Here is an 11,792-nt window from a genome sequence, read left to right as displayed (position 1 = left end):
GAAGGCATTATGTTCTGATCCAACCAATGTTATCATAAGAAAATGTGTTCTACAGTAGGTATTCCAAAAATGAAACCTGGCTGAGTCCCTCTCAACAGCCTCCATGGATGACTATATCAAAAGATCATTGCTCACATGTCAAACACCATTTTTCAAGCACTTGAAGATTCACAGCCTTACCTAATGCAATCCAAAAGAATAACAACATCAGATGCTTATCAGTAACGCATAGGTAGTTTCGAGGTCTTGCAGACAAAAATTCCCTAGAACTTCACAATTTTATTACTGGAGTCACACATGAAAGAGTGCAGGTATCTCAGAAGGTGCTGTACCCCTACAATTAAAAGAGTCTCAGATTGTATTTCCGTTTGCTTTTAAAAGCCCTTAGATTCTAAATTTCCACAAAGGGTCAGAATGCAGTTTTCCATTTGGGGCTGATCACGTAGCTGCTATTAGACTCTTTTTGGAATTGTTATGCTTCTCTCCATGTCGTTCTGTCTATATACTCTGGTGCTACAGTAACTACGAAACAGGACAGAAGGTGTAAGCTCCACACAGAAATGTGTCACTGGACTCTAGTGCATCCCTGTCCAGTGACGTGGCCAAAGGCATTTAGAGCTACGAGTTTGATGATGATACGCGAGGACCTTCCAGTACCCCAGAGAAACAAGTACAGAGACCTATTTCTATATGACCCCAAGACTCCAACTCAAGAGAGGATGAACTCCAGGGGCCCCAACAAATGCTGCATTCAAGACCACACCTAATGTTTCAGGGACTGACACTGCAACGCCACAGAGAAATGAAGCGAGTTGACGCATCCCTGTCCAGATCCTTTGCACACTAATGGCAGTTGCCTGGCTCTAGTGTTGAACTTCGGACTACTTAACCAGTGTATACCATGAAACAAGGGTTCGATCGCAAAGCAAATCTAGGACCTTTCAGGGTTTAAAAGGCCCTAAGATTTTGCATTATCAGACAATTTGAGCAACGGTCTGATACATGCAAGGGCTGGACTTAAAGAGGTGTAAACCCCACTGTTTCTAGTCCTGAACACATGGTTCAAGGAATACAAACCAGCATTTAAAAGATCATTCTAGTGACATAGAAAACGCTACCAGTAACCTGTACAAACAAGCCACAAATGTAACCACTGGAGCAGCTGGTTTGTAGGGCTGTAACCTATTAAAAAACTAGAACTAAAACAAAAAACAAAAATACTTCCAATTTGTTCACAGCCTAGATCTTGCATTTAGAGAACCACAACTGTGTATACAACTGCATAATATCTGCAAGCATCCTTCCACTAATATGAGTGAGAAACTAGGAAAAAGATTGCAAAAGAACATACACAAAAATACAGAACTTATGGTCAGATGTACAAAGCCATTTAGCAATTGTAAAGCCTACGACCCGTCAAACCACAGGGGTTGCAACCACAAAATGGCTTTAACAAATGTACTAAAACTATTTTGCGATTTGGTAACGGTAACAGGCAAAATGGGTTTTTAAATACATTACGAATCGAAATGTTGAAGGGGTGTGTTAAGGCCGTCCCTTTCAAATTCCAATTTTCATTGCTATATATCAATGGTTTGCAAACGTAATTTCAGTCGCAAATCATTGACAGATTTCTGACTCCTCAAAACAGGTGGTAACAAATTTGTAAAGGGGAAAGAGTCTCCTGGGACCCCTTCTCCTTTGTGAATGAAAAAAAGTTTGTGTGAAAATGGGCCAACTCTTAAAGGAACTTTTAAAAAAATATATATTTTTTTCTTAAATGCAGCTCCATTTCCTGTAAGAGCAAGCATTTGCAATGCAATGGGTCTTGCATTATTAAAGTTTGAGCTATTGGTGTTGCATTATTTAGCTATTTCAATAGCTCAAACTTTAATAATGCGATACCTATTGCATTGCAAATGCTTGTTGTGTTTTGTAATTGCCACTGGCTCAGCGCCCTACTGTTGCTGCTCACGAGGTTTGTTTGGGTAAATGTATGCATGCTTAGCACGTAGGAGGTGCTACCTGTATGTCTGCTTGTCTGTCTCAGTGTGGTGTCAGCACTGTTTGCACAACAAATGCCTCTGACAGTCAAGAGATTAGTGCTAGGAGACTTCCCGTTTTAGCTATCAGAAAGTGGAGCGAACCAAAATGTCCTGGATAAAGTGGCCTCATTTGGAAGCAGCTTGCAGGGCCATGCCTGTTGTTTATTGAACATTATCTTTAGGCATGTGCATTGGGGTGCTGGTGGTATAGTTCCCCGGATATGTAGTCTCTGTCACTTTGGGGGAGATGATGAATGATGGTGGCAGGGTTTCACAGACGCTGCCTTTGTCAATTTCCCATTGGCAAGTGAGATTGTGTGTGGTAAAAGTTACGGTTAGCACTGGCCGCCATGGTGGTAAAGCGTAATATAGCGAGCTGCTGGGGAGCGGTCTCTCCGCCGAGAGTGGCTGACTAGAAAACAGATCTGGATTGGAGCTGGCGAGCTGAACTTACAATATATATGAGTAGAGGGTGCTCACTCAAATGGGAAAAGGTATGGGGAGATCGGCAAGCATACCGGGGTCTGTAAGTAGGGACATCAGATACAGAAAGGAGAAATTAATATAACTTTATTACGATGATTCAGTCAAGTGATATTTATTTTTATTCTTATTTAGAAAGTTTTATATAGCGCAAACGTGACCCTTGGGTATCGTTCGCGCTTGTGGCTTACTGATTGATGATATACTGTGTGATGTGTCCTTTATGTAATGTTAACTGAGCACTGAAATAAAAAGAAGTCTTAAAAAAAAAAAAGATTGTGGGTGGTGACTGTTCCCCAAACCCTCCTCTTTATTGCCACAGTCCTTTTGAATGATACAATTGGAATATGGTGGAGTGGTCCGCAGTATGTGGGTCCGCTAAGCTTGCAGTCTGTGGGAATGCTAAGATTGCAGTATGTGGGTACACTATGCTTGCAGCATGTAGGTCCGCTAAGCTTGAAGTATGTGGGAACACTAAGCTTGCAGTATGTGGGTATGCTAAGATTGAATGAAGTATGTGGAAATGCTATGCTTGCAGTATGTGGGTATGCTAAGTTTTCAGTATGTGGGTACGCTATGCGTACAGTATGAGGGTACGTTAAGTTTGCAGTATGTGGGTATGCTATACTTGCAGCCAACAGGTAGGCTGTGCTTGAAGTATGCAGGAATGGCATGCTTGCGGTCTATGGATATACAATGCTTGCGGTCTATGGATAGGCTCAGATTATGCTTCGAGTATACTATGGTTGGTTGCATTGGCTTACCGTCTGCAGACAAACTGGTGCCATTACATGGGTATGAAGGTAGTGTGTATCTGATACTTGCAGTGTGTGTGCGCACAATGCCTGCAGTCTGGTGCTACTATCAGATTACACTAAAGGTGTGCTATGGTTGCCTAGACTTTCAGTATGCAGGAAGACTGGTGGCATTGTGTGGGCATACTCCAGGGAGTGATATTTTATACTTGAGGGATCTAGACGCACCATGTTTTCAATATGCAGGCAAGCTTTGCTTCCAGTTTGTGAGTACACAATGCTTGCAGTCTGTGAGCACACTCGAGATTACACTATAGGTACGTGATGGTTGCATAGCCAGTGGGTAAAATGGTGGCAATGTGCAAGTATGTTACACTTGCAGAATAAGGGTGCAATAATGTTGCAGTACGTAGGTAAGCCATGCTTGCAGTATCTGGGTACCGGTGCTTAATTTGAGCAGATTGTTTCCAGTGCTCAACGCCAGCACTTAATTCTCAACACCACACTAATGACAGTTCACCACACGGTGGCACTGTCTATATAATTTTGAGATGAGCACAAGAACAGTGTTTAGTAATTCAATGTACATTAAATATGAATGATACCCGCCACCTGTGCTATGCTTATAGCTTTGGGAGCCTGGAATAATTTGGCTTGTCACAGGAGTGTGATGGTTTGTTAGTACTTGTACTGAATAGTGTCATTGGCAGCGCTGGCAGGGTCAATGGGCCGTGCAAGCTGCATTAGCCTCCTGTGAAAGGCCCTGGCACTTACTATTCCAAAAATTAAGCACTGTTGGCACAATGCACTTCATAGGTGTGCATCACTTACATACACTACTTGTGCAGTGCCTACTTGAAGTGAATGTATATATGATGATGCTACACAGAGTTAACTAGAGTCTATGGTTTTCTGAAACGGTCAACACATCTACCTTGCGGTAGTATCATTTCAGGTTGCCCAAGTTCAGAGTGCATGACACCCTCGTGAATGTGTGTCCCTTCTAACACCCTACTTCAGACATGAAGTTCTCAGTGCTTGCAGTACACCTGCCTTTGAAGGAAGACAGGAGGGAATGTTTATCCAGTAGAAGAGTGCTTCAAAGCCATGGCAGCCAATCAGAGTGCCCGGAGCTAGAGCAGGCAAAACACTGATCCGGACAGATCGACTAATCAGAGGGCTGCCTGCCGCCAGCCCTGGTAAGTGATACACAGAAGGAAGGGCACAGAAGCCATAAACATGTGCATTATAAATCTGTCACTGGGAGGTGACTTCACCCGGGAACACTAGAGCGTGCTAAAAAAACATTCCCACGTGTGCATCCTGTGTGCGTCAAGCAACACATTTATCATGGACCTCTCAAGAGCCAGCCACGCAACTGTTGGTGTAAAAAGAGCACACTCCCTGTTCTGGCAACTCCAGATTGTGTATGAAATATAGTCTTGGTTCAAACTTCAAAGACATTCCTTGTATCTGGTGGTTTTCCGCGCGGTTATCTCTTTCAGCCAAAGCCCCGATTAGGCGCTTGTTGATAACCCGGATCTTGGGTGAAAAGGGACTGAGGGGAAACCACACCACGCGCCCAGAAAGGGTGAGTGGGCTGTGCATTGTATATTTATTTATTTATGCGTTTTTGGAATGAAAGTGATAACAAAACAAAAAAAAACGGAGCGCGGTGTCCCTGAAGCGGGCACCACGCTCGAAATGAAAATAATAAAAAAACAGTAGGTGTGCTTGCGCACCACAGAGTAGTGGGGGGGAGGAGGCGAACGTGCACTGCTGCACGTGCTGGCCACCGGTGGGAATGGGAGGAGCAAAGGCGGGACATTGTCCTGCCTTTCCCTAATTGTGTGCTGTATTTATTTTTAAAAAAGCATTCGAAAGCCAATTACAGCAGCCGAAAGCAAAACCACACACATGAGCGTGTGGTTAGCTTTCTAAAGCCCTTTCAAGAGGTCTCGCTCTGCGTGAGCAATGCTGTGCACTGCAACGCTAGGCGCGAGACCTAAAAACTGGTTGCATGAAAAAAAATTACTTAATTTAAATATGATCACAGCCACTGTGTTCTGCTGACACCACCAGGCCACCACCCCTTTAAAGGCATTCAATCGGAGCAGGTCGCAATTTGTGACATACCTCATTAATATTCATGAGGTAAGTCGGCCTACGACCCAATCCAAATGGTGATTTTCCAAACATACATACTAGCTAGATTGGTTTGAAAAATCAGATTTCATTCACAAAAAGTCAGTGCGCAATTCAATTTGCAACTGCTTTTTGCAAATGAAATCTTAGTACATCTGGCCCTTAAGACGGACTGTAAGCAGCGTTTGTGTTTATTCTTTTTATCAGTATTTTCAACACGTGTGCTGTAAATGTTGTAAAGTACTTCAATTATACTATTCATTTGATGTGGATATGTTATAATAAGGGGATCAGTTGATGGTAAGTCACAGCAGCTCAGTGTTGCCTTTCCTTAATAGGGCAGTCGATTTTGTAAGAAGTAGTGCTAATGCCCCTGGGATCTCATTTACAGGTTGAGTTCATTTCTGTTTTGCAGGGCTCCCAGGAGGCTCCTTGCATGTTCCTTTCCAATACTTGTAACAAAAGCTACTGCGTCAAGCTCAGGTGAACGCTACTGTGAAGGGAAACTGCTCCCTAGCTTGTCTATGTTCCAAGGATCACTTCTGCGGGCAGGAAAAGAAGTCCATCCGCCTTGCAGCTCACAGATGCAGGCATGTAACAAGGCTGTAAAAGATACATTTTTCCAACTAATCACCTGCAAGGTTCAACTGAACTCGCTCTACGTATTTCACTTTCCACCCCAGACCAATGGTATGTGTTCGGTCAGCTTATCCATTTGTAGTCAAGCTTTTTCAGCCCAAACAACCTACACTCACCTTCCTACTTTTCTTGCATCTTCAATTATAGCCTGACCTCGTCAATCCTTCTCTCCTCTCTCATCATTCTTGGCTAGCTATGTTTGCCAGAAGTACTGTACATGACAACTAAATAAGTATTGTAAAGATAGGCATAACCTGGATCACTGTGAGCACAGTAGAGCTCAGGAAAGATACAGCTCAAGGTTGGCTGAATGTTTCAATATTATATATTATGCTTAAGTGTATGCATTGCTGAGGTATTGGAGTATGACGGAGGATATGAATGGTAAAGCTTATGTGTGCACATTCACAATACTCTATACAAAGTGCACTTACGTGCAGCACAGCGTGGCGGGCAGTGTACGGTTTGCTGATAGTATGCAATGTCTGCATTATAAAATGGTGGCAATCTAAGGGCTTATTTTCCTCTACCATAAAATCACAAGTTCCTAATTATTGTAGGCTTATAAAACACAAATTTAAGGAGAGTCTGGTTGTCTACCAGGAAAGAAATCTTAATGTTTACCAAGTTTATAGTCATGCTCATTTGAAATCAAACTTTTTAATGATTTTGCATATTGAATAGGTTTGTTTAAGCCTTCACGCCCACCCCTCCATAGGATGCTTGATGAGAAAACGTTTGTTCAATAATTAACCTTTATGCACAAGTGTAGAGTGTTTCCTTTAATCACATGTGCACAGGTGCTCAAATGAAAAACATGTTTATTCAGCCCTGGACTTTGAAATATTCACATCAGTGTTGTATCTATTTCAACATAACTGGGTTTGCTTGTGTTATAGTATTTGTATTTGTAATAGCACACTATCCCCCGGGAGGTTACCCTGAGCTAAGCAGGTGACAGCCTCACCAAGGAGTCCAACCAAGCGGAGGTCCCTGGAAGGGTTGTGAAAGGAGATGTGACTGTTCAGGTAGGCGGGCCGATGTTGAGTAGCTCTTTAGAGGTGTGGGAGAGAAGTATGGAGCTTTGCACGTTTGGATACTGGGAGCCAGGGAAGCTCCTTGAGGACCAGCGTGATGCGAGTGAGAGAATGTCTGGCTGACAACTTCTGGAAGGTTGACAGCCTTCTGATCAGTTGCTGGCTGCGGCTCAGAGGGTGTTGCCTTAATCTAGCTAGCTGGTGACAAGGGTATGTGTGACGGTCTTGCAGGTGTTGCTAGGGAGCCATATGAACATTTTCCCTGCATCTTCAGGATGTGGAAACAGGATGCTGTGATTGCACTGACTTGAGTGATCATATCCTGCTTGCTGTCTATGATGATCCTGAGGTTCCTGGCTTGGGATGGAAGTGGGTCCTAGTTTTGCCGACCACCAGGTGGAGACCCATGGCAAGGATTTCTTACTGAAGATCACAACATCTCTCTGTCTTGTCAGTGTTCAGTTTGAGACGTTTGGACTTCCTCCATTTGGCGACTTCAATCAAGCAGGCAGTGAGCTTGTTCCATGTGTTGGGAGTCTTATCTGAGAGGGAGAGTAGGAGATGCATGTCATAGGCATAATAAAGGAAGTTGATGTCAGGAGCGCAGATGACCGTGGCCAGATGGATCATGTATGTGTTGAAGATGGTCGGGCTGAGAGACAAGCCTCTGGGTATTCCACAGATGAGGCTGCCATCGTCTGAACAGTAAGGGGCCACGCTGTCCGCGCGTGTCCATCTCCTGTCCCACTTCCAGAGCAAGTCATTAACAATAGAGCTCGCTGGAGACAGCAGCGCTTCACGCTGCTAACACCAGCTCAACCTAAAAAACTCACAATTTGTGTTGCTTTTGCAACACAGCTGCATCTTGTCAACCCTATATTTAAAGCGGACCAAGCAAGATGGATTGTCATATGCATTCAGTAATGTTATGCTAAAGTCAAGTGCACACAACGTGATCTACAAAGATCCTAATCCACTCATAATAAAGGACCCACAGGGGCATTTTGGGGAATTATTCCATTAGCAGATTTTGTAAGGTTGCCACCTGGACTGCCATTTACTAAACAGTACTGTGTGGGCATTCATGTTCGACAAGAAGCATTATTCAGACAGACTGTGCTTAAAGCAGTGCTCCACACTACTTCACTTCTGCTCACAAGCCACAGAATCAGAGGGGTGGCTAATGATGTTCATCCATGTCCAGCCTGTGATCTACAGCTAGACAAGCTGCAAACAGAAAATGTTACTCACCTGTAACACACAGTCTGTATTATGATGCAGTGCTGAAGAGTTACAATAGCTCTACCCATCTGCCTGAAAGAGAGCACCAGATAACACTCGTGATCTTGATTTTCATTATTTCTACTCTAGTATTAGAAATTTGTCTTTCCAGTACACTGACATTACTTCATTTACACTTGAGGGGGGAAAACATGATCTATGTTAGAGACTGTGTCCTGATCCAATGTGGTTTCAGGGAAGGGGCCCGAAGTCACAGCATGTGATTACGGCACTAGAGGCTGCACACCGACTGTTATAGGTAGGTAACGTTTTCCTTCTCTTATCTGGGTTGCTGTGAAGGCACGCCAGGGAATAGAGCAGTACAGAGTGTATTTTCCGAATACAAGTCCAATTGGGCTTGCCTGGCCTCCGAGTTTTTAAAATCCCCGCCTTTGCATTGACGCACACACGTCTGGACGCGGTAGCAGCTGCCCAGTCTCCCCACAGGTACATGTGGCACTGAAGCCCCACAGGTATGTGTGGTAATGTGTTTGTTCTACAAAATCTCTACATAAAAAATCATGGCAGTATTTGTTAGGTTGCCAAATTGTCAAGGACCCATAATGTGCTTTAAACCGTCTTTTCTCCCATAAAATATATAAGATACCCTGACTTTGGGCCTTCGCGTTTTGAGTACCATTTTTGTTGTAACTTCCTTGGCAGCTTCACAGGGTAAGTTGATCATCTTTTTTTAAGCAGTAAGGCATGAGTGCACAGTGCGGGGTTTCACATGTCAGAGCACTGCGGATGAGTGTGCCATTATTGTCATATGCACTAATATAGATTCCTTGGTGTGAACAGCAACAACCTTTTCTTGCTGGGACACTGGTGGTCCTACTGCTTAGTTTGAATAGGGCGCCACCTTTTAAGGAATGAATTATTGAAAATTGGCACGATTATAATGGCTTGCTCGAAGGTGAAATGTGAACACATAAAATATTGATGGAGCTCTATGTGTCTGCATGCTCTTAACTGACTTCTTTTTTCGACAGGCTGTCCTTCAAGAGGTATTTTTAGGCTGTCGCAGTAGTGGGCTTGCGGTGAATATATTAGGGTTTGTTCTGCATGTCCTTAATGTGTGAATAGTAATACAAATGCCAGGTCCTGATCCTATGTTTCCTTTCTCTCTCTCGTTTGAACTATTTCAGGTCTGTGGAGAATCATTCTCGACATGCATGTCCTCAGACCCTGATGAAATTGCCATCAAAATCAGACACAATGAAACTGTTGTAACTCTTGAGCCTCAACAGTAACTATTGTGATGCACTAAGCAACCTAAACCAACTCAATTGCTCGGTTGCATTAGATCCATGTTTAAGCTCACAAAACAATAAAATGAATATCTTTATAGACAGAGGACCATTACAAATTGAGGAAAATGGCAATGCTCGGCAACATCGACCAGGGAACTAGTGGAGAGAAAATACATGACCCTTTCGTGATCACGGAGGCATAAACAAATTGAGCTCACTGGTGTTGTTCCACTTTTCATGCGGGACATAACTACTAGATCGTAATTGAGTTCGGTGACTTATAGGGGTTTTTTGTGAGATTACTGTACACACTCCCACAGACCCAGATGTATTATATTTTAGTGCATTATACTTACCGCCACAGCCATGAAGACAGGATGCCAGGAAAAGAAACCTGCGAGGAGAAGCAGTAAAAGAAGTCAGCACCAAGAACAGGGGCTACAGACGATATTCCACACAACACCACTATCCCCAGCCACCTCCAATGCCCCTACTGATGATTGCAACAGAGATGCATCGTCTAGAAATCGGATCTGTTCATGTTGCCCAAAGCTATGCCAGTGGTGGCTATGTGCTGTGATCTGAGCATCCCAGCTCACGGCCCTCCCTCACAAGCACGCTCTCCAAATAATAAGTGGTAAAGTGATAGAAAACAACCCATACCAATCAGAGAGTGAGACATTACCAAGGTTGCTGCCCACAACGTGTGCCTACCATTGCTGAACAACTAAGAAAACATCCAGTGCTGCTACCCATAAACAAAACCAAGAACCGACTATTCTTGAAATGTCCCATGTGAGAGTACGTGCATTTATTTGACTATCAAGACCACCGTATGGCATTATCCGTCGAGATGGAGTGTTCACAGAATGGGTTTTAATTTTACCTCGAGTGCCCCTCAAGTATCAAATTGAAGGCTGCAGGCTGATATCAAATCTGTTCTCGGAATGGCGCCAGTACTTGTTTTAGCACTGACAATTGTTTACAACTAAAAAGAGCTTTATTTGTGACCCGCACAATCATTTCATTGAGTGACAAAAGCCACAAAAGAGCAAAAGCGGAAAAAAGAAGAGGAAAAACAGTGCTGATTACCATTACTTTCTTAAAGCGTACTTTCTGCAGAATATGTCAAACTTATAGTGTTCAGGATGCTATGTTCCTAACAGTAAAGGAGGTCTTGTGGAACACAAACTGCCCCCTATCAGTGCTGTCCAAAATTACGCTATCAAAAATCCACAATTATTTACAGTTAAAAGGTAAATAGTGATAGAGTGAGGCTGGGGAACTAGTGGCAGAGCTGTTTGGAAACTCTTCAGGGGTTAGCAAGATCCTGGGAGGTATCCTGCAAGGAGTGATTGCCTAAAGAAAACATATCTTTTAGCTTCTTGCTCCTGAAGGAAAGAAAAGATGAGCACTGCAGATCAGGACTAGAATAGCTGTACGGATCCAAGGCGCATAGCAAATGAATGCCTATTGCCAGCTGCATTTCTAATTTCCAATCTGGCAATGCTGCTGTGTGTCATGAGTGCTCTATTTAAGGACGTGAGGGGTACCAGGGATCATTGCCTTATAGACTGTACAGCAAGTCATGAATGTGACGTAGACTGGAAGTGGAAGTCAGCGGTGGTGTGATCCTGTCATACAAGCGAAGAGCTTTGGCGAAGTGTGCTACTGTAAATGGGGACACTCTTCAGTACAATCAGTTGGATCTCAGGGACTCCCGTCAATCGTGTGTCCTTCATTGCCATGGACAATTACCTCCATCTTGATGGAAGATCTGAAGTCTGCTTTCATTGGGAAGGAGTTTGCTCTGCATAGCAGGGACAATTAATGCAAGTCATTCTTCATCTTGAGTGCGACCAGAGCCTTTAGCGGAGGTTGGTGACAATGTTGAAGCCAAGGGAATGGTGCTGTTGATGGGGCTAAAAGTAAAGGCATCCTGAGTTATCTGGGAGAGCCAGATCGTTATCTATTGTTTGCTGTTACTGGTAATGACTACACATCTCCGCTTTGCTGAATTCAGTTGAGGTAGACCTTCCACAGTAAAGCCTGGATTGTCACCAGGGACTGCTTAGGGTGATCAATGTCATGGCGAAATAAGACTTTGAAATATAGTTCTACAACATACTTTTACTGGTGGATTTAGATATCCTT

At 43.5% G+C, this 11,792-nt stretch overlaps 1 protein-coding gene across 1 annotated transcript in view; it reads right to left on the bottom strand.

The window, feature by feature from the left end:
* CYB561D1 (cytochrome b561 family member D1) overlaps positions 1-11,792 on the bottom strand; it is a 30,793-nt gene that overhangs the window by 9,088 nt on the left and 9,913 nt on the right. Inside the window, exon 2 of the mRNA XM_086923565.1 lies at positions 9,995-10,032. Within this exon, the coding sequence (XP_086779691.1) occupies positions 9,995-10,032 (38 nt within the window). The remainder of the gene's footprint in view (positions 1-9,994; positions 10,033-11,792) is intronic.

Source organism: Lissotriton vulgaris, chromosome 5 (assembly GCF_964263255.1).
Source record: "Lissotriton vulgaris chromosome 5, aLisVul1.2, whole genome shotgun sequence".
Lineage (NCBI taxonomy): Eukaryota > Metazoa > Chordata > Amphibia > Caudata > Salamandridae > Lissotriton > Lissotriton vulgaris.
This window is presented reverse-complemented; position numbering and strand designations above follow the sequence as displayed.